The sequence below is a fragment of the Denticeps clupeoides genome, chromosome 5 (assembly GCF_900700375.1).
Source record: "Denticeps clupeoides chromosome 5, fDenClu1.1, whole genome shotgun sequence".
Classification (NCBI taxonomy): Eukaryota; Metazoa; Chordata; class Actinopteri; order Clupeiformes; family Denticipitidae; genus Denticeps; species Denticeps clupeoides.
The window spans coordinates 25,757,266-25,780,303 of record NC_041711.1 but is presented as its reverse complement, the minus strand read 5'-3'; the positions used below and the strand labels follow the sequence as shown (position 1 = coordinate 25,780,303).

The 23,038-nt window shown below is 42.7% G+C and overlaps 3 protein-coding genes across 5 annotated transcripts; all 3 read right to left on the bottom strand.

Annotated features, from left to right (window-relative positions):
• Window positions 1–304: 304 nt before the first annotated feature.
• LOC114790356 (uncharacterized) lies at window positions 305–9,567 on the bottom strand. 3 transcript variants are annotated; one of them, XM_028980350.1, is made up of 3 exons: window positions 9,453–9,567; window positions 5,884–5,926; window positions 305–5,397 (listed from the first exon to the last, which is right to left on the bottom strand). In XM_028980350.1, exon 3 carries the CDS (start codon window positions 5,141–5,143, stop codon window positions 593–595), a length of 4,551 nt encoding a protein of 1,516 aa, XP_028836183.1. In that variant the 5' UTR covers window positions 5,144–5,397; window positions 5,884–5,926; window positions 9,453–9,567; the 3' UTR covers window positions 305–592. The 3 variants fall into 3 exon arrangements, with proteins under 3 accessions (XP_028836183.1, XP_028836182.1, XP_028836184.1); XM_028980349.1 differs by having other exon boundaries at window positions 9,327–9,558; XM_028980351.1 differs by lacking the exon at window positions 9,453–9,567 and adding an exon at window positions 8,257–8,353.
• Window positions 9,568–10,015: 448 nt separating this feature from the next.
• On the bottom strand, window positions 10,016–11,878 carry LOC114791031 (zinc finger protein 574-like). Its single transcript, XM_028981533.1, has 2 exons — window positions 11,792–11,878; window positions 10,016–11,533 (listed from the first exon to the last, which is right to left on the bottom strand). The coding sequence occupies exon 2, from the start codon at window positions 11,518–11,520 to the stop codon at window positions 10,243–10,245; it is 1,278 nt and encodes a 425-aa protein (XP_028837366.1). The 5' UTR covers window positions 11,521–11,533; window positions 11,792–11,878; the 3' UTR covers window positions 10,016–10,242.
• A 2,623-nt stretch (window positions 11,879–14,501) lies between these two features.
• LOC114791358 (zinc finger protein 423) lies at window positions 14,502–22,846 on the bottom strand. The gene is made up of 2 exons (XM_028982148.1): window positions 22,698–22,846; window positions 14,502–18,919 (listed from the first exon to the last, which is right to left on the bottom strand). Exon 2 carries the CDS (start codon window positions 18,870–18,872, stop codon window positions 14,982–14,984), a length of 3,891 nt encoding a protein of 1,296 aa, XP_028837981.1. The 5' UTR covers window positions 18,873–18,919; window positions 22,698–22,846; the 3' UTR covers window positions 14,502–14,981.
• Window positions 22,847–23,038: the final 192 nt, after the last annotated feature.

Here is a 23,038-nt window from a genome sequence, read left to right as displayed (position 1 = left end):
TTGAATAAAAAGGAGACACTTATGTACACTGGTTGAACTGTTGATAAAACCAACAAAAGAAAATCTAAAGTCATGCATATAAACATAATTCTGATTAAATTCTTACACTTTTAATAAGGTGATTCTTACACTTTTAATAAGGTGTTCTCAAAAACAGAATTATTTAATCTATAAGATATTAATTACACCTTATAAGGCAATGTATACATATAAACTTATCAGCAAATGGTTACAGATGTAAGCACAATATTGCAATTTTTACATCACAGCGTGAGTTACGTTACCGACATTAAAAGATCAATGTCAAGAAAAATATCAATATCCTTCACAATGTTTAAGTAGCCTTATTCTACAAAATTGACATTTTTGAAATAATAACTGGACCATGGGGAAAATAGCAGCAAGTTTAAAAAATGAAAAAAATATATATGTTCATTTAAAATGAAATTATAAAATGAAAAGAACTAAAATGCTACAACAGTTTGCTTGAAAAAGTCAACAGGTTTAGTGTTCTGATGGCACACAATAAGTCATGTTTTGAAGGAGACATATTAAAAACCAATAATTTAACAATTCTTGCTCCGCTCTGACACTACACCTCTCCTCTTGCATGTTGCAAATAATGCTCAAACAACTCTGACACCCCAGAAAAAAGCCCCCCACACTCGGCACATCTCATGCCGTCCCTCGTCTCAATCACAAGTATGTTGTCTTCAGACGGGATATTGTCCAAAAGAGAATTGGTAAAGGTGGGGGATTTTTCGTGCTTGTGCAATGGCTTAAATGTTTTTATTTCAGCAGACTGTGTGTTGGAAAGGGACAGAGAACTGGGCCACACAGATAAGGGGGTGGGGCAACCCTGGACCAACGGGTTTGATTCCTTGTAGGACTGGGAGCTCGGCTGCCTTAAATGCAAAGGAACGGCAGAACGTTGAAACAGCGTCCGAGGCGGCTCAGCACGGTTTAATTTGGTGCCGGGGGGTGGGTCACCATGTGCGGGATCTGAGGGGAGGCAACTGGACAGAGAGTTACGAAGCTCTGGATGGTCCCTGTCAACCCGGCCGCCGTTTAACAGGAGATTGTCCTTGGAAGGGCCGTGGCAGAGCTGATGGTGGAAAAGGAGATCCACAGACTTAAAGCTGGAGTCACATTCTCCACACTCGTAAGGCAACACGGAAGACTGCAACTCCACTTCGCAGAGCACAGCCGTCTGAGCACGCATGCTGCGGTGTGCAATACTGTGGCATTCGAGCGTTCGCTGATTATCAAAACCCTTTCCACAAACGTCACAGATATGGGGCAAATTCAACTTGTGCCAGTCTCGCTGATGGGCCCTCAAACTCTCGGCCCTTGAGAAGGTGAGAGGACAGAGAGGGCACATGTAAGCATTTAGCTCTGGATGTTCTTGTAGGTGCTCCTTGTATGAACTTGCAAAACGAAAGCCTCGCGTGCACTTAGGGCAAAAAAAGCGACCACGTCTCTGTCTGTGGACTCGCTGGTGGTGCCAAAATTTGCTCCAGCTCGTAAATGCCTTGCCACAGCAGTCATATGAATATTTCTGATTATGGCCGTGAGTGAGCATGTGGGCTCGGAGTCGTCCGACGTGTCTGAAGAGCCTCCCACATCGCGGACAGAAGTACCTTCTGGGGTCATGGTCCTGGTGAAGGTGATTCAGATTAGAAACAAGGCGACTGGCAGCTGGAGCCGGTGCAAAGTCCGTAAGCGGGTCAGCCGACGGCGTGGTCGCGCTGGACGGACAAGTCAGCAACGAAGGCCGCGGGTCTGGTCTCTGCAGTGAGGCGGTCCTGCCTTCTGCACCCTGCCATGCGGCAGTTGCCTTTTTCTTGATGCCGACCTCCGGGAGTTCGCATTTTACAGGAACGCGGGTATTCTCGTGGCTGGGAGGACACGGACCTTCAGTGTTGAGCGAAGGCCCACGGGACAGAGGTTTGGCTTCAGCCCTCATGTCGTTACAGTAAAGACGATGGGTGCTGAGTTCAGATTCGAGACTGAACTGCTTGCCACACATATCGCAGCCGTACCGATCCGTGTCGGTGTGGGACAGCAAATGCTGGTCGTACTCACTCTTCAGAATGAAATACTCATTGCAGAGGTGACACTGGAAGGCCACAGGAGGGTGTGGCTGTTCCAAAGCTGTCGCATGAATACCCACAGCTTTGCAAGCATGTGTTTTCAGAGTTCCGATCTGAGAGAAGCCCCTGCCACATTTAGCGCACACGTATGGCTTGACCGACCAATGGATCTTCTCATGGACGCGCACACTGCACGCCTGAGAAAAGGCCTTTCCGCACACTCTGCAGGAATACGGCTTCTCGCCGCTGTGCACACGCATATGGATCTTCAGCACGGAGCGAAAGCGGAACTCTTTCCCGCAAATGTGACAAAGACAGGGCTTGCCCCTCTTCCGAACAGGCTTGGCACCGGCGGGGGCAACGTGTTCACTCTTAATGTCACTTTTCTCGCTCTGCACACACTCCAGCTTCTTCTCCATTTTGCTGTGGACCCTGCTGTGAGCGTTGAGGTTGGAAAGTTGGGCGAAAGCTCGACCGCACTTCTCGCAACCATACGGCTTCTCACCCGTATGTACGCGCATGTGGATGACGTAGGCAGAAAAGTGATTAAACGGACGGGCGCAATACTGGCAAACTAAAGGGCCCTCTCCCGGCCGGCGTCTGCGTCGACGCCCGGTCTCAGGATTGGCTTCCGACACTATGTCAGGTAGTGAAGTGCAGCTGGCGCCTACAGGCACCACGTGCCTTTGTTCCTTGATCGGGGCTGTAGCTCCGGGGTTTGCACCAGGTGAGGGAAGGACGTCAGCTGGGGAACCTAAAGATTCTGGCAATTTCACGTCTGCTGCATGAGGACTTTTAGCCAAACCGTTCACTGGAATTTTTGTAGCTTTTGAACGCTGGTCTGTGCTGTTAGGTTCACTTTTATTAACGTTGTGACCGGCTGAATTGCTTTTGTTCACAGTGACGTCACCACTACTCACTGTTCCCTTCCTGTCTCCAAGGGGTCTGGAGGGGTGTGCTAGTGGAGGGTCTTCAGGACTAGGCTCATGACAAAAGAATGGCTCTGAACTGATAAGTGCTTCCGCAATAAAATCCTTGGATGTGCTGCTTTCTGCACCGTCCTCACATGCCTGCTCTTTCTTCACACTGCTTGTAACAGTGGGTTTCTGCTTCGCCTTTCTTCTAACAGTTGAGTATACGTGCTTTCTTCTGTACCTCCTCCGAGAGCGAACGAGCTTTGAAGGCATTTCTGTAAACACTTCCCCCTGTTTCAGAACACTTTCCTCATCGGCCGTGGTCTGAGGATGGCTGGAAGCCTGATAGAGCACTGGGTATTGGGGTGGGGGTTTTTCAGCCTGCTTTACTTCTGCTAATTTATTTCCAGATGCACCATCAGGTGCAGCCAACTTCATGTTTCGAAATCTCTTGCGTCGTCTATCAATTTTCCGGGGTCTTTTCAATCCTACTTCACACTGGATGGTACAAGATGTGCTGCCCTCTGGCAAACTGTTTTGGCATTTTGGTGAATTCATATCACTACTTTCTTCTGGTTGTTCAAGCTTCACATCGCATGCTTCCTTAATCTTCTTACGCCTCCCCCTTTTTTTTTTGCTTAGAATGTTTGCATCAAGCGTCTGACTCCCAGCAGCACACAGAGGGTACACAGAAGGTTTTCCCTCATGTTCTTCAAGATTATTTGAATTAACCTGAGGAATTCTCTGATGGGACCTTGTCTTCACTGTTCCATCTGCAATTGGTTCAGCAGAGTTGTGCAATGTTTTTTGTGAGTCTTCAGATTTACAGCACATGACTGTGATTTGTGTCTGATCTTGGTCACATATTTGCAAGAATCTTTTCAATTTCCGTGCTTTCCTCGGTCGAGAAATGTCCACAAGATGATTTGTGCCAGAAGAAGCTTGCTGAATTGATGAGTCCTGAATGTCAGAGGTCTCATGTGAATTCTCTATTTTACAGTGAATGGATACCTGCCTTTTCTTGGCATTTCTTGGCTGTGGAACTCCCACCTCATGTTCTGAGGATGAAAATAAAGACCCGGATCTGTTCAGTTTAACAGGCTGATCAGAAACAGAATGTATTCTTGGTTGCTTCTGTTGGTGCACAATTTTGTCTTTATTGTCTACATTGTCTTTATTTCCTTTACACGCTCGGCTATATCTTCTCAAAGGAAGGACATGTGACTCTGTTCCCTGATTCCCTGATGATTGGAGCTGATGAAACTGAGACTTCTGAGAGTTTGCAGCTCTTTTCAGTGCCAAAGATTGCCTTGCTAGTTCTGTCCTTCTCTTGGCTGGTCTCCCAACTTTGCGCTTTTTCGTAGGTATGCCTTGGTCAGCCTGGCATGATGATTCACCAGATTCATTTTCTTTTGGATTTCCCGACTTAGTAGGCTGCTGGCAATTTTGTGGTGCAGTCGCTTCTTGGAGTCCTAAAGGGCCCTTCTTTGTTGCTTCTGTGAAGGGTTCTTGGTTAGGCTTCTGTCTAAATTGTTTCCTTGGCTTGCTTCTGGAGGTATCAGTTTCTTCTTGACGAGCAGCAATGCGTTTTTTTGGGACAGGTTTACACAGATGCTTCCTTTTTTTCCTCTTTGTGCCATGGCAAATGGTCTCTGCAGGCAACACGTTCTGATTAGAGCCTTCAGAATATCCGCTTTCACTGGATGCAGTGTTTAAACTAGCTTCTTTTGAAACTTCATTGGCAAGGTTACTTAATTTCCTTGGGCGGCCCACTTTGCGTTTTATAATTGTGACAGGTGGTGATGTATCTTTTTCTAAAGGAGTAGCTCTATCCTCTTCTACCTTGATGTTCTTCTTAGGTTGTCGTCCACGCGGCCGTTTCAGTTTAACAGAATTCTGTGCTGCCCAGAGAGTGGATTCTTGTTCAGTTTTATCTCCTTTTTGACACTTTAGATCAGGTTTGCACATTACATGCAAAGCACTTAAGTCTCCTTCTGTTGTGTCATTATGTTCACCATCAATCTGCCATGTTTGCTCCCGCTCATTAACCAGATCACTTGGATTTTTGCAGTTATTTTCAAGGAGTTCTTTTTGACCAATATCCTCAATGTTTGTTTCAGTGTTATGGCACATCATATTGGAAGTCAAAGGTATATTTTAATATTGCTTCCAGCCAGTCAAGTGTTTCACTGTACTAGACCTTCAGGGTAGCTCCCAGCTGCTCCGTGCATTTCAGTGAACATCACTCAGTTTGCTCATTCCAAATGTTGTCCTGATTTTGCCCCCTCTCAGGCTCAAGGCAAAAATGCTTCAGATGGATAGAAGTGGTCTTGTTTGATGAATGTCAGTAGCGACTAAGATGAGCCATAGAGCATGTGAAACCTAATGCACTTGAGAGATATAAATAGGAAGATATTATAATAATAATAAAAAGAAATCATTCATGAATCCCACATAAAATAAAAATTATTATAATTTTTTTAAACACCTTCAATAGCAACATCACTGAAATCATTGAAATCCATTTGAGGTAGCGGTTTCTGGGGAGGGGCACATCAGCAAAGGGGGGTGTTTATCAATCCTGCACCACATGTCTACCACCTTCATTAGTAGGCCATTAATTCTGACATTCTCTGATCAAACAGAATATGTATGGAACTACATTTTAATAAACACATTTACCTTGTAATAGAGACAACAGTGGCCTATACCCTGACATGGAATGTCTAAGGTACTACACAGAAAACAGCATAATGCTTTGTTGGCATGGCATTCTCAGTAAGATGTGCAGGCTGGTCCAAAATACAATGTAATTTATAAGCATTTCATATTAATTGAAGAAGGAAAAGAAACACTTAAGTTTAACTTGGTCTTACCTCTTTAGTATGCACTGTGATTCAAAAATGGTGGAGACTGCCTCTGTTAAAGAATTAATGCAATTAAATGAATGTGTGTCAAGGACAAACAATGAACAGAATACTCTGATTAAGATGGGCATTCAAATACATTTCCTTAATAATCAATTAATCAATGTATTTGATTTTTTCTGTAATGTTCCAGTAATGAAAGACTGTAAGACCAGATGAAAAATAGTTGTATTGCTTGTCTTAACCTGCTAGATAAAAATAATATTGTTATAGTGTTATTTGTGAAATAAATCATTTGTTTGTTTTCCACTGGTGACATAATGACAGCAATGTACCAGGATTCTCAAATAATTTTTTTGGCATTTCAGCTTAGTTTAAATTTACATGTGGTTACCACATGTTAGCACATTATCAGTAGCCTAGTAGTAACATACTCGCCTATGAGCCAGAAGATCACAAAGGTTCAAAGCCCACTTGTAACTAGGGGTGTTGAAATTAATCGTATAATCGATGCATCGTGATGCCGACATGGACAATATTGCATCGATGCAGTGCAGAGCATAATCGATTATCATAATGATGTTGCTTGGTGATTTTCTGTTGGTGAATCTCGTGAAAAAATAGTGCAGGTATTCTGAGTGTTCAGAGATCTACAACACAACAATATCATCTTACCAGGATTTAGAAAACACGCATATTTTTCGTGCGGTGAGCACAGCGTGTTCAATCTGAAAGTGGCTTCAGATTTTCTACAATGAGCAGAAAAACTGTGCCTGACGCTTGTGGCCAGGAGTGAGCACAGACCAGAGGGGCAGTGGTGGCCTAGCGGTTAAGGAAGTGGCCCTGTAATCAGAAGGTTGCCGGATCGAATCCCGATCTGCCAAGGTGCCACTGAGCAAAGCACCGTCCCCACACACTGCTCCCCGGGCGCCTGTCATGGCTGCCCACTGCTCACTCAGGGTGATGGGTTAAATGCAGAGGACAAATTTCACTGTGTGCACCGAGTGCTGTGCTGCTGTGTATCACATGTGACAATCACTTTACTTTACTTTAGACCATTTTTCTGATCATTGTAGAAAATCTACGCATACACAGTATAGATAGTCCCATCAGGGTCATGTGAAATGGGATGTTTAGTTTAATTCAGTTGAATTAAAAAATTGTTTAATTCTGTAATGAATACTATTTGGAACTAAGGTGTTGTGTAAGGAACTAAGGAACTAAGGTGGTTGGATTTTTTACACTCAGTATTGCTGTTCACTGTTTATATTTGAATAAAAGCTCACATACAACTGTTTAAGAATTTTTGTCTGAATTAATAATAATAATTTTCATAGAAAGATATTAGACATTAAAATAAATGATTGTTCTATAAAGGTTGCATCAAATTGCTTACAGTTACAAATAATATTTATATTGATTGAATATGTATTGAAAGTGAAAGTAAAGTGAGTCATTGTGAAACACTGCAGCACAGCACACTGTGCACACAATGAATTGTGTCCTCTGCTTTTAACCATCACCCTTGGTGAGCAGTTGGCAGCCCTGACATGCGCCCAGGGAGCAGTGTGTGGGGATGGTGCTTTGCTCAGTGGCACTTCAGTGGTACCTCGGTGGACTGGGATTCGAACTGGCAACTTTCAGATAACGGGGCCGCTTTCTTAACCTCTAGGCCACCACTGTTCTATTTCAAAGTTATTGCCTGTAACCTTTTTCAAAAGAAAACATCTAATTTCTATGCTGTGACTGAGTTGATAAAACACTGAAAAACTGACATGTACTTATTCACTTGATTTGTATTACAGTAGAACAATAATGTCAGTTCACGTCTTTACCTTCTGTCACTGCAGTGAAATTAGACATTTTCTTTTGAAAAGTTACTAGTGGTTACAGGCCACCATCTTGGAAGAGAACAATACAAACATTTTTCTACTCATTGTAGCAAATCCACACAAGCGTATGATACCCTTGTTTTGGAAAACATCATGTGACCATGTAGAAAGTTCATGGCATGCATCGTGATGCATCGATATCAAGGCACTAATAATCATAATGGAATCATGAGACCAGTGAAGGTTCACACCTCTGCTTGTAACCCCACTGCTCACCAAGGGTGATGGGTTAAAAGCAGAGGACACATTTTGTTGTGTGCACCATGTGCTGTGTTTCACAATGACAATCATTTCACTTTCACTTACTAGCATTGTGTCTCTGAGCAAGACACTTGCGTTGTTATCCTTGGTGATTGTTATCACTGTAATACACAGCACAGCGATGCACACAACAAACTGCATCCCCTGCAATCACACTTAGTGGGCAGTGGGCATCCATGACAGGTGCCCGAGGAGAAGTGTGAGGGGACGGTATCTTGCTCAAATGTACCTCGGTAACACCTTGGCGTTTCGGGGTTTTGGTTACGAGTCCACTTCACCATACGGATTGTAAGTTGCTCTGGACAAGGGTGTCTGCTAAAAGCAACGAATGTAAATAGAGGTGACTGAGGAATGACTTTCACTGTTTACTCTGCATTAATTTTTTATAGAAATACAATTATGCTTATATGTTGTACAGAGAACATTGAAACAGCACAATAAAAGCAACAATCATTTCACTAGACCTTGAGAATTCAGGTTGTTTGTTGAGCTGTAGCATGCATGTCACCGTAATCTTGGGTACATATAACGGGCAGGAACCGTACCCAGAAGGTTGGGGGGTTCGAATCCTGATCCGCCAAAGTGCCATTGAGCAAGATACCATCCACACACACTGCTCCCCGGGTGCCTGTCATGGTTAAAAGCAGAGGACACCTTTGCTGTCCCCTGCTGTGCTGCGGTGTTTCACAACGACAATCACTTCACTTTCACTTTCATATCAGCTGAGTAGAGCCACGAAACATGATTTATTATTTCACATAAGAATGTTGCATCCATAAAGGGACGAGACAATATGTGTTAAATATATTCTGAATACTTGAACCAGAACACCAGAAGGGTTCTCAGTGTCTGGGACTAGTCGTAAATGAGCCTTACTTTGACATTTACATTTACGGCATCAATCTGACGCCCTTATCCAGAGCGACTTACAATCAGTAGTGACAGGGACAGTCCCCCTGGAGACACTTACTGTCTTAAGTGTCTTGCTCAGGGACACAATGGTAGTAAGTGGGATTTGAACCTGGGTCTTCAAGTTCATAGGCGAGTGTGTTACCCACTAGTAAATTTCACCAGGATCGCATCCGACATTTAAAAAAAAAAAAAATTCACATTCTACATGATCTTAAACAGAAGTGGCCCAGTCGTGCATGTGTGTTCCAGACCCACTGGGGTCAAGAAATTGCGTTTGAGTCGGAAGGACATCGGTGATTTGTGAGCAGCATGCACTCAGTCCCAAAGCTTCGGACACGGAACGCAACCGAAGCACAAGATCTGAGTTTAGCTTCAGGTAAAGCCTACCTTGGTTAGCAGAACGCCAGCTAGTCTCGTTTTGCCCGAGAGTCACACGCTCTCGGATCTTGTGCGCACCGCCCAGTCAACGCACCGCCACCGCAAAAAAAACGCCTTTCTACACCACTCGTTTACCTTCTTGCGGCACAGCTCGCTTTTGTTGCGTGTTGAGTGTAATTTTTTTAATATATATTTTTTGAACTACATCCGTGCAGAGCCGGAAAAAAACCCGCTGGTTGGTTACTACGTCATCACTGTGCGCTGGGGCACGTTCGTGAAGATGCTAGCCTCATTATTCACACGTTATGCCTCGCGTTCCTTGAATGAAGAACATAATAATTTTTTTAAAGTCTATGATTAGGCTTAATCCGTGTACGATAAACTGATCCTTACACAAATATCAATGTAAGAACAATTGGATTGCAACTGACGCTGCAATAAATAATACTCAGTGACAAGTGCGACCGACAAGAGTATATCCAAAGACACAGCAATAGTAATGATGCACAAAACGACACGATCCAAATTTCAATAAAAAAAACAAAAAAAAAAAACACAAGGAATGAACACAGGCACAGAACACTAAGCAAACGTCTGTTTATTTACATGTACAGTACTTATCAGACGCCCCCGTCCAGAGTGACTTACAATCAGCAGCGATCAGTAGGCACAGTCCCCCCCCCTGGAGACGCTCAGGGTTAAGGGTCCTGCTCAGGGACCACACAGTAGTAAGTGGGGTTTGAACCAGGGTCTTTTGGTTCATAGGCGGTCTTATCCACCAAGCCATTTATTTCTTCAGCAGGCAATAATACAAAAATATACGTCACATTTTGCATTGTGTAATCAACAAACCTATTTAATGTAGTAAAATAAACCTCAACGCATCCAAACAAGACACCATACAAATTTGATATCAGTTTTCATATCATTTCTCATTTCTGTGAGTGTCGGCCATGTCATAACTTCCATCATCCCATTCTACTTTAGTCTGTACGCCAGTTGTCGTGAATGACGGTACGGGACTATTCACCTCGCATGCTTCAGATTTAGCATTTCTAAAAACACTGTGCGTAGTCTGAAGTCGAACAGTCACTTCCTTGTCCGTGTCCCTTGCAGTCTTGCGGTACGGATGCATCCTTTCTTGTCCTCCGAAGAGCTTTGTTCGTTTTGAAGCATCACTGTGTGCTCGCTCTTGCTTGATCAAAATAAGGTTTTTGGTGCACCAGTGTTGGCCCAGCTTGTCAATGGTCGTAAATGTCACGTTACAGATCACACATCTATGGGCTTCTTCAACTTTTAGACAAGACACTGTTTTAGATTGTTCTCCTTTGTTTGGGGATATTTCCTGGGCTTTCTCAACAGCACTAGGTAAATTTTTCTCACTCGCATGCTGCTTTTGAACATGGCACCTTAAATGCCACTCCGTGTAATACGATGCAGGACAATGCGGACACTTATTAATTGGGTATTTCTTGGCCACCGGCTGGCTTGAGACAAACCTGCCTTCTGTAAACCTGTTCACATCTTGGGCATTATCTTTACGACACTGGTAGTGGAATGAGGGGGGTGAATAACTGAGCAGGAGGAGGCCACAATGACGGCACCCATACACGCCAGTAGTAGCGTGGGTAGCAACATGTTCGATGAGGCTGTCCTGGCTACTGAAAACATTCAAGCATCTTGCGCACACGTACCGTCCGTCCCCACAAAACCTTTGCTTGGTTTTCAGTACCACAGCAGGCCTGAAGCGCCGACTGAGGCTCACGGTGGTGCCGCCGGAATCCATGCGAGACGCAGGCTTTACGGGAGCAACAGGACTGGTCACCACACTTGGGGTCTTCGCCACCTGCTTCTGTATGCCTGGATTTTCCTTTGTCTTTGCTATTTGACTGTCCGACTTCTTATGCACAATGCTGTTGCATTGTGGTAGGAAACCGACCATCCTGGCGGTTTCGTGTCTGATACGATGGGACAGCATGTCCGTGTAATTGGAGAATCCCATACCACAGGAGCAGATGAAACTTGCTGCGGGGCACAGGTGAGTCTCCAGAGAGGCTTTGTCGGAAAACACGGCACTGCAAGCAAAGCAGAAGACCGGGATGGAGTGCAGTGGACTAAAGCTGCTGTACTCCGAGCTCGCCATAGAGCAGCTGAGCAAATACGCAAGCTGTTTATTAGCCATCTTGAGTGGCCGCTGAAACATCTCCACATCAGCCCTAAAAAGAAGAAAAGATAACGATATTAAGAAACAGCTGGCTTCAGCAGACCATATATTTCATTCTACACGTGACTTCCGAACACCTTTCATTTCAAAGTGGCAACGCGGGACATGAAGACAACGCGGGACATGAAGTACAACGTAACATGCGACTTAAACGGCTCTTTCCCGCGTATAAACGCGGTTTACTGTCGTCCGTCTCCCGTTTCACCACCATAACTAACAACGTTGGCCATTTAAAATGACAAAGACTTACTACAACTCGATCACCGCCACATTGCAACAGCACGCCGACCAGGTACAGAATTTCAAAAAAAGAAACATGTTGTGGCGGAACTTCCGGCAGTGACGTCATGATTCCGGTAGTGACGTTTAAATAACGCAAATAACACAACCTCTCATATTGATACAGAAATGCACAGATGGAATTACTAATACAAATACATTTAGAATTTTAAATAAAGTCGGGGGAGTTACAACAATAAATGGCTCTTCGGTAATGTTTCTGGTGTTATTATTTGATTTATTAATTTTTGCCGTGATGGAAAACTATTTTAAATACGTTAAGGAAACACACAAATGAGGGCCTACGATTTGTCTTTACTACAGTGAACACTGTGTTTTCTCAGAATAATGACGATATTAAATGATTCGTGTAAAACAATATGTGAAACCTCAAATAGTGGAATGCTTAAAGTGATAAAATACCATGAACATGGTTCGACCTTAAATCTAAACCTTTAAATTTCACCAACTAGATGGAATAGGCCATTTAATACACTTCCTGCGAGTTTTCTCCACATCCAAATCTACATATTTCTCTCACACACACGCAAACCTTTATATGGACCTGTTCCATCTGACTTTGAAACTTTGACCTTTGAATTTCAAACATTTTTTGCCAACTATCTCGAATTGTCCGACATCCCAAAATATGGTTAGTCCCCTTTGGGGCAGCAGGGGTTTCACAGGGGAGTTAATCTCGAGGCACACAGGCTACATTCTGTGCAATCATACACAGTGGGTACAGAAAGTATTCTTAAAATTTTCACTTTGTTATTGTTAAATTGTTCACTTTGCAGCCATTTTTAGGTCTCTCCAGAGATGCTCAATTGGGTTTAATGCAGGGCTCTGAAAGGGCCGTTCAAGAACAGTCACTGAGTTGTTATTCTTGCTGTGTGCTTAGGGTCATTGTCTTGTTGGAAGGTAAACCTTTGGCCCAGTCTTAGGTCCTGAGCACTCTGGAGAAGGTGCCACCAATGCCCACATTTAAGTCCTTCAGGTGTTTTTAAGCAAACTCCATGCAGGCGATGAAGTGATCAATTCTGGTTCACTAGGACCCCCCAACAATGAACACAATCTTTTTATTCACTCTGTTTCTATACATAAGTCAGACAATAAGAAGGTTACAAGTTAATCTAAATATTCTTTAAAGAGTCTTGAGCTGCCATTTAAAAAAATACTCAGTAACTGCTGTTCTGACCTCAACGGGAAGTTCATTCCTCCACCTAGGGGCCAAGACAAAAGAGTCTAGATCAGTGTTTTCCTTTTACATTCAGAGATGGAGGGACCAGGTGAGCAGTACTCTGCCATAAAGCCCCGACTGGTGGAAGGCTGCAGTGATGGTTGACTTTCTACAACTTTCTCATCTCCTAACTACATATCTGGAGTCCACAGTGATCTTTGGGATCTTCCTTACCTCTCTCATCAAGGCTCTTCCCCCCGACAGTTCGGTTTAGCCAGACGACCAGCTCTAGGAAGGGTTCTGGTCATCCTAAACATCTTCCATTTAAGGATTATGGAGGATTATCTTTGGAACCTTAAATGCAGCAAATTTTTTTCTGCTACATTTGCCAGCTCTGTGCCTTGCCACAATTCTGTCTCTGAGCTCTTCAGGCAGTTCCTTGACGTCATGATTCTCATTTGCTCTGACAGGCATTGTGAGCTGTAAGGTCTTATATAGACAGGCGTGTGGTTTTCTTAATCAAGTCCATTCAGTATAATCCAACACAGCTGGACTCAAATGAAGGTGTAGAACCATCTCAGGGATGATCAGAAGAAATGGACAGAACCTGAGTTAAATATTTGAGTGTCACAGGGGTCTGAATACTTAGGACCATTTGATTTTCTGTTTTTCTGTCAATATGGGGTGCTGTATATACATTAATGAGGGAAAAATGAGCTTAAAAGATTGTTGCAAATGGCTACAATTTAACAAAGCGTGAAAAATTTAAGGGGGTCTAAATACTCTCCGTACCCACTGTAGATCTATTATCATGGCGCTGAGAACGCACAAACTACAGATCCCACAATGCAATCAGTTGCCTTGCTGAACGCGACGATTAGAGCATGGCCGCTGCCAGCATATTACGGAGAATCAGGCAGTTTCAGTCATATGAAACCCACAAATAAAATGTCACGGCCAGAAAGAAAGCCCCGCCTCTGAGAGGTGAAAACAAGATATCACACATGGAATGCTGAACATGTCTTGATGCAATTTAGGTGTTTATGATGGCGTCTAATGGATTTGAGCTAATGGATGTGAATTGTCAATTTGTTCAGATTGTATCGACACACGTCCGGTGCTAGGGCCCTTAATATTGATAAAAAGAATCTACTGTACATTATAATGTGCAGAACAAATTCTTTCTAAGATTGTTCATGCTCAAACAGATTTTCCCAGTTTACAAAATCTATATTTTATTACTGAAAATAGTTCACCACTAAAACAAAATCATAAAACTTTATTTTAAATAATGAAGATTCGGCTGCATCCACAAAGTTATCACAGAAAAAAAAAAATTACAAAATTGAGCACCTAGTGCTCACTCCTAAAATTCCTAAAAAGAAATGTCTTTTATTGCCCCACCAAAGGGCAATTAGAGAACCCATTAACATGTTGTGAGAATTTATATTTCTCACCCACAATTTTTCTATATAATGGCTGTACATAAGAGAATGACAAATTAATTCTTAATGTTTATTACTTTTTCAAAATCTGTAATACATTTAAAAATGACATCGGGAAAATGGGCTAAAAATTTAAATAATACAAAGAAATAACCTGCCAGCATACAGGTTTAGGTTTTACTTAAATATATGCCTATGCCAAAACAAATGTTTGCGCAGTAAAAACACATTAATGCAAATAATCACTACATCTGGTACATCAAACAGCACAATCATTAAAACATCACATGGAGCCTAGGACTACATTACTTTACACTCACAAACTACAGTACACTAATATTTCGTAATATTTTCCTATAACATTACCCCAAGAGACCCTCTAAACTTTTGTTACAACTGAAATGTTTGAAAGTTCGCTATACAACCCCAATATCTTTGTAGACAAATAGAAAAGAAAAAAAAAAATCGGTATGATATTAACAAACTTATTTACTTAAGCATACTTAAGTGACCCAAGTCAGAACCACATTATTGAGTTAAGAGACAAGCCCAGCATTTGAAATTCGATGGATTCTTCTTCTGTGGTCCTTTAATGACTGAAGATGTGGGTAGGTTCGCCGACAAATCAGACAGCGAAATTTGTTGTCCTCGATCTGTCCTGGAACTACGTTATGAACTCTTCGCTGATGCTTTTTTAATGCCTCATGGTTGAAGTAGTTTCGCTGGCAGATTTGGCACTGAAAATCTGACTTTACATTAGGCAAAACTGGCAAAGTGTTACTTTTTTCAGCAGCTTCACCTCCATCCAAAACGCAATGGACTTTCATTTTGTGGTCTTTTAACAACTGAATACTTGGGTAGGTTTGGTGGCAAATCTGACAGTCATGATAATATAGTCCACTAACTTTTTGTGTCTTGACTTCTCCACTAGATGTATTATGGACTCTTCGCTGATGCTTTTTTAATGACTTCCGGTTGGAGTAGTTTCGCTGGCAGATTTGGCAATGAAAATCTGACTGGCAGCTTTGCTTGACATCCGCCGGGATACTTTTTTCTGCAACATAACCTCCAGCCAAAATGCGGTGGACTCTCCTTTTGTGGACTTTTAATGACTGAATAGTTGGGTAGAATCGCTGGCAAATCTGGCAGCGAAATATATTACCCTGGCTACCTTTTTGTGCCTCATGGTCTCCTTTAACCACATCGAGAATTCTCCTGCTTTGCATGACATCCAAAGTGCTGACTTTAGCTGCAGCATACCCTCCAGCCAAGATGCGGTGCACCCGTCTTCTGTGGTTGTTCAGTGACTTCAGGCTGTCGTACCTCCGAAGGCAGATTTGACATTGGAAGGGGGCCGTTTCCAACCTATGAACTTGACCATGTCCAAATATCCGATGAACCCTCCTCCTGTGCTCTTTGAAAGAGTCTATAGACGAGTAATTCCTCTGGCAGATCTGACAGTGAAAACCATTTGACGGAACTCCTAAAGTTTTACCATTTTGCATGTAATGACCCCCAGGAACTCCATGCACCATTCTTTGATGTTCTCTGAGTGATGCGGCTGTAGGGTAAAGTTGCTTGCAAATATTGCACTGAAAAACATCAGGCTGGGCAATTGCCGTTGCAACCTCCTCCACCTTACATTCCTCTTCGACCGTTTCATGAACCCTCTTCTTGTGATCCACCAGCGATTCAAGACTTGAGCAACTTTGCTGACAGATATTACAGCAAAACACACCATGTGAGCTGTGAGTGACCAAGTGCCGCTTGAGTCCTTCCACACTGCTGTACCAACGAACACAAGCAGGACATTGCATTGGCTTAAAAAAATGAGTATTTGAGTTGCCATGGGCAAAATTACTGGATGAGTTGCTTTTTGACTGCCCTGATGTGCCATGGCAACTCATCCTTAGATGTCTCAGCAGAGACTTCAATGACATAAAAGTCCGGCCACATCGATGACAAGCCTGATTCGGCAACATGCGCTTAGATGGCTGCTGTGGTGGCTTAATGAGGGGCTCATGAGACGGCAGAAGATTATGCTGTTGGCTTGACTGCGTGTCGGAGTTCTGCTCAATCTCCAACAGCGATTGCTCTTGTGGAGACAACAAAGATGGCTTCCAAGACACTCCTTGTAGATCTGGCTGATGCTGAGACTGCAAGTGTAATCGTTGGTGAGTCTCATATGAAGCCCAAGACTGCAAGGTCTCACCACATTGGGGACAGATGTAGGATTCTTGGGCATGATTTTGCAAATGCTCAAATAGAAGCCGTGGACAAGTAAATGCTGCTCCACACTCACAGGTCACTCTCCGGGGAAGCACAGATGGTAAGGACATAATCCCCCAATTTCTGCTACTAGAGTCACTGCTGCCCTCTTGCCTAATAGGTTCCGTTTCAGGTGGTGGTGGAAGGACAAAAATGTTGTCTCTAGACTCTGGGGCTGTGACTCCCATCTGCGGTGCGTTCTTTATCTGGCACTTCCTCATGTGTGTCACCATGTTGTCTTTACGATTAAAAATCTTGCCACAGTGAACACATTCAAATAGCTTCTTGGGTTTAACTAAACTGGACGCCATTACCTCCCCGATATATGGGGTAACATACTTCTTTGCAGAACAGACCATGGAGTGTTGCTTTAGATTGAAACGGCGCGTAAATGTCCTTTCACAAGACTTACAAGCAAAACGTCTCACGCCGTCATCACAGATCACCAGCACGTCCTCACTTTGCATTTGTTCTTGCGGAGTTCCTTTTTGAGCAGCAGTGTCCTGTGAGGAGGAAGGTTCCTGATGATAATCATCTGCTTCAAGAAGCACATCAATTTCTGCCTCATCCTCAAGTGGAGATGATTCTAGCACCTCTTCCTTTTTCTCACAGCCTGAAAAATTCTTCGGAGTCACTCCAAACTCACCAGTCAGCAAAGTGGAATTAATTTCATCCATCAATACAGATTCTTGGGTTTGGATGGATGATGTTGGATCATTTTGAGGTGGAAGAAGGCTTTCAGCTGTACTCATTTTGGCACCAAGACTAAAAGAGTTAAGGATGTTTAGCTCACCATTGTCCAATTCTGTTTCTTCTTGAAGAATCTCTTTCTTGATTTGGCACTTGTAGTCCGTACCAACACCAATGTTCACACGCTTAGGGTAATGCGACTTGGAAATGTCTGTTTTTTTCACAGGACCACTGAATGAGGCATTAGAAGACATGCAATTATGATTTTTCAGGTCATCCAGGCAGTTATAGTTGTGACGACACAAGGGACAATGAAAGAATTTGTCTGTAGTTATTGGAGGGCTTTTGAACAGTAATGTGGTTCCAGGGCAAATATGATTCTGGGGAACAGATGTTGTGCTAATGATGAGCTCTTTACAGCGGCGGCAACACTTAACTCTCTCCTTCCTGTGCAAAGCATGGTGCATTATGAGATTATCAATGTTACGGAAGAGCCGCTTGCACTGTCCACAACGATGATTCATCTCGTCACAATTGGTGCCACTCCCATGAAACTTTTGATGGGTTTCAAGAACCACAACAGGACAAAAGGTCTGAGCCACAGACACAAAAGACTTCCGGGAGAGCTTCTGGCTAGGGCTTTTTGGGTAATTAATATATTCAGGTGGCTTTAACCGTGACTTTCTCAAAGAGCTTCTTAAAATTTGCCTTAAATGATCAACAGATGACCCAGTAGAGCCATTTTCATAAGACAATGGTGCATTTTGGGGAGGACTGATTATTTTATTGTGGTTCAATGTATTCTGACCGGACTGTGTAACATTTCTGTAGGCAGAGGCCAAAATTTTCATTACTGTCTTTGACTGACATTGTTCCTTGGTGTCATTAAGTGCATTTTCAGAATTTCCGCTCTCAACATCTGCCGAATCAGGCTCCGGCTGTGATGGCACTTGAATTGTCATGATGTGTTCAGATGTGTCATGTAATTTGGGTCTCTGTTCAGTGAGAGTGGTCACATTCTCAACCGGATTAGTTTCAGAAATGACTTCATGCTTGTCACTTTGCAATTCAGTACAATGGAAAACCAGACCGGATGTTATATTTGAGACAGTATGGCTGGATTTCACCTCACTTGATATTTCAGTTTGTTTCTCTGGTTGTATCTCATGATGAGACCTTTCATGTTCTTGAGGTTCCTTGGAATTGATGTCCTCCTCACCACAGCAAGGGGAGTCATTGAGTGGAGAAGAAGCTGTACAATTGTGTTGGGTTTGGAGTTCCTTGCTCGAAAACGTTGTTCCGCATTTGGTGCAATCTAGTTGAGGACGAGAACATGAAAACTCGCTGGCATGGCTCGCTTGATGCACCAATAAAGATGCCAAGCTGGTAAAGGTGTCAGAACAGCCCACACACCGATACGTTTTTGTCAACAGAGCATCTGAACTTTTTGCCTCTCCAGGTCCCAGCATAGTGGTGGATGGTCGTCCACGTTCCTTATGTGCATCTGTAGCACTTCCTAGGAGAGGGAGAAAAGGAAATATCTTAAAACATGTTTTAGAGATGACCTCTTACACATCATATGACTTCTAACCAAAGGGTTGTCTGTTCAAATCCCAAAAGACCAAGGTGCAATTGAGCAAGGATCTGTCCCCACACACTGCTCCCCGGGTGCCTTTCATGGCTGGCCCCTGCTGATGGGTGATGGTTAAAGCAGAGGACACGTTTCAATGAGTCACTATGTGCTGTTGTCACACTTCACATTTGTTGTAGGGCTGAAACGATTATTCCAATAAATCGAATGATTTGATTACAAAATACGTTTGAGAAATTCTTTGCCTCGAGGCTTCCTTTAATTAGTCACAAAATCCATCTATTATCATATCGCTCCCACGGAGCTACGCAATGTGAAGCTGCAAAGCACTGGAATCATTGTTTTACATGGACTGTTTTAACTGAAGCGCATTTTTAGGGAAGCGCAAGATTTAAGAAGACGCTATTTATTTTGAGCTCTATGGCAATGGTGGAAAATGAAGATACCGGTGTGCGTAAAAGGCATAAAATGTCTAAAGTGTGGGACCATTTTACGCTGCATAAGTTGGACAACATAGGGCAGTGTATATACTGTAAAATGGACCTGGCTTACCATAATAGAACTTGGTCAATACTACAGCACCTGAACCGAACAAATCCTCGCGTAAACCGCCCTTCTCCAAGCGGACTTGGAGCTTCTACATGGTATCGTATTTGTATGATTGCTAACTAACATTAGCGCTTCTTAGAATGTACATTATTTGTAATTTTTTGTTTTATGAGTCAATAGTGACAAGGCATGATATGTGGCAAGAGAGAATGCACACACACATACTGATAGGTTACATCTCAAAACACACCTTCCCCATACATAAGGTAGTAATAATAAATGCAACAGATGGATGCAAATCTACATTCATTAGCATATTGATTTACTTTTGGGTGAGTTTATACCATTTGTTGCAGATCAATGTTTTTTTTCTTCCCCAGAGTACATCACAGCGGTGCAGGCTTGCACATGCATTGCACACACCTGCACTAAGACTAATTCTCTCTCTCTATTTTGCATTGAACTTTGTACAACCTACCTCATCTGGATACAACTGGAAACTGAACGATATTGTTTAAGTTGGATTATTAGTAATACTTGAATTGTTTGTTTATATTTTCTTTTTACTATTTTGTACCTTTATACTTTTTAATTTTTTTTGTTATTCTCAGATGGGCTATAGCAGGGGGTGTACCCTTTTTCCTTTTTTTATTAAAATACAACTATGGACAAATAGGCTAACCTATGTTTGTGAATCAGTTTTTTTTTTTTATGTACATCATGAATGTTTCACAGAAAGATTGATTAAATTGGTTTAATTCTGGAGCCAGTATCCCAAAGGTTTTAAGCTTTTGATCAAATAAAAACTTAGGAATAATTGTCAATTACTTGCTCATTTTAAGAGGATTTTCATGTTGCATAACACACTATTGATAGAGTTGTTTAAAATGCAAAAGAATGATTTATCTGATTACTCGATGAATCAATGAAAAAAAGGACAGAATACTCGATTCCAAAAATACTCGATAATTGCAGCCCTAATTTGTAGTCATTGATCTTCTGCTATGAAGACAATCCAACAACTTTAGAAGAACCAAATTTTGATGCACACTAATCGTTAAAAATAGCAACTGGCAGTAAATCAAATTCAAATTTTATTTGTCACATACACAGTCATACACGGCATGATTTTGCCACTGCTTTAGACCTCAATATTGTATGTATTACAATTATTCAAGTGAACTGATATGCAAATATTGCAAACATAATCAAATATTACATTTAAGTTTTTAAATATAAAATATGTGTAACAGGTAGGGTGAAGGTGTGCAAATGTGTAGTGTAAATGATAATTAGTGCAAATTTGTGCAGTAGGTGGGAAATCAGACAGTAGAGCTGTAAGTAGAATCTGATAATATTATTCATATCATGACACATCATCACAATATTTATACAGTATTTTAAGCAAAATATACTGTTCTATATTGTACTTTGCAATGGTCAAAAAACCTAATCATAACATGATTGTGTTGCATCATGCTATTTTATTTATTTTTATTAGCATGGTATTACTCTGAAATCTGAATACTTTAATACGATTTTCACCACATCAGCAATGTAAAGAAAAGATTAAGCAGAAAAATCACTTCTCATATTGGCCAGAGTCCAGGTACCATAATTTACAGACTATAAGCCACTACTTTTACACACGCTTTGAGAACTGCAGATAGTTTATGGATTTTATAGGCAAACGCATTTAACCTCATCATATCAGAACAATGAAATAACCAAACAGGTCACAGTGGACCAATGAAACTGTAATGGCAAATTGTAACGGTTGTCACATGTATTTAATAGTCAATCAATACCTATTAAGTGAAAGTGAAATGATTGTCATTGTAAAACACTGCATCATAGCACACAGTGACACAACAAAATGTGTCCTCTGCTTTGGTGATGAGTGGGCGGCCATGACAGGCTGCCGGGGAGCAGTGTGTGGGGACAGTGCTTTGCGCAGTGGCACCTTGGCGGATCGGGATTTGAATCGGCAACCTTCTGATTACAGGGCACTTCCTTAACAGCTAGGCCACCACTGCCCATCAATATTAATAATTTCAAACAATCCTGCATCACAAACTTATGTACATAGATCAGTATAATAGTTTGGATTATGACCATTATAAATCTATTTCTAAAAGTTTTTTGTGTGTTTATTCATAGCAATCGTGCTAGAGATGTAAAGTCTTTAATCATTTCATATGCTGGCAAGACCAAGACGATTTGAGCATTTCCTGAAAAGAGTTTTTTATTCATGAAATCAGGTATAATGCAAAATGACACAAACAATAAAGTAGTAGAATCGTGGTTATCTGACGTTAAAAATCTGTATTAAAACGGAATGTATAAGCACATAAAGAGGCTTGAAAACCCGGTTAGAAATACTGCCATCTAGCGCCTCGATTTAAATCTACAGGAAACACGGGGAGTCGGAGCAGACCGCAACACGACCCTGGAGGCGTGTGCCCACGCGGTTCCAGTTTACCCGGGGGACCAGACGTCCCCTCCTCCCTTTACATGTCCTCTTCTGGAGACCTGGGAGTTGAAACTGGCGAGGCTCCTAGCTACGCGTCACTGTGACAGCGACAGACGGCGGACCCGCTGGGGGCAAATTCCCTGCCGCGTACCCGCCCGGGATGAAAAAAAAAACGACGACTCGCTGCGGCAATGAAACACGACGTTCGACGTCGCCGCTGTGGACAGGGCGGGACGTGGGAGCGAGTCTGGCGGCCAGATATCTGACCGGGCGCGCCGAAAACAATGCACGTCCACGGTACCGCAGCCATGTGTTCGACAAGCTCTCTCGGCGGAACGTTCATCGACGGTTCCGTTCATCGCGGCGGGACATGAATGTAAAAATGTAAACAAAAAAAAATGTACACTAGCACAGACCGCGATCACAAGAAATCCAAGGCCGTGACGCCCAGCAGGGGCTCGGACCACGCGACCACCACCCCGAACCCATCCGACTAAACAGCGGGATCTGAGAAATCTATCCAGACAGTGACGGTTTTCCAGACGGAACGAGCGGGTTATCACGCGTGGCTTCGGCATGTAACAGGGCCTGCAGCTACAGCAAACAACTGAAAAGCAAAACGCACGAAGCTGTCTTTTCGGCCCGGACCCAAGTACACACACGGGGCAAAATTCCACGTACCGCTCAACGTGGTCCGAGCTCCTGCTGCATTTTCCCGACATCCAGAGATTCCTCTGCAGGGGGGAAAATACCTGCAAAAACGTCGTTTGCTGGGCGACAGTTTCTCTTCTTCTTCTTCATTCGACAGTGGACACGGAGAAAAACCGAACCCTCCCATACCCCCATCTAGCGTCGCGGAGCAGGAGTGCAGGCGGACGCGTTCTTCAACTGCCTTATGTATTTTATGCACGGTTTGGGCACTTAATATGGTTTGCATTTCATAGTCCTTAATACTTAAGAATACTTGTTTGTTGGCCATTTTAAATTAAGAACTCAATTTTTCAGTGTTGGTGCGTACAAAC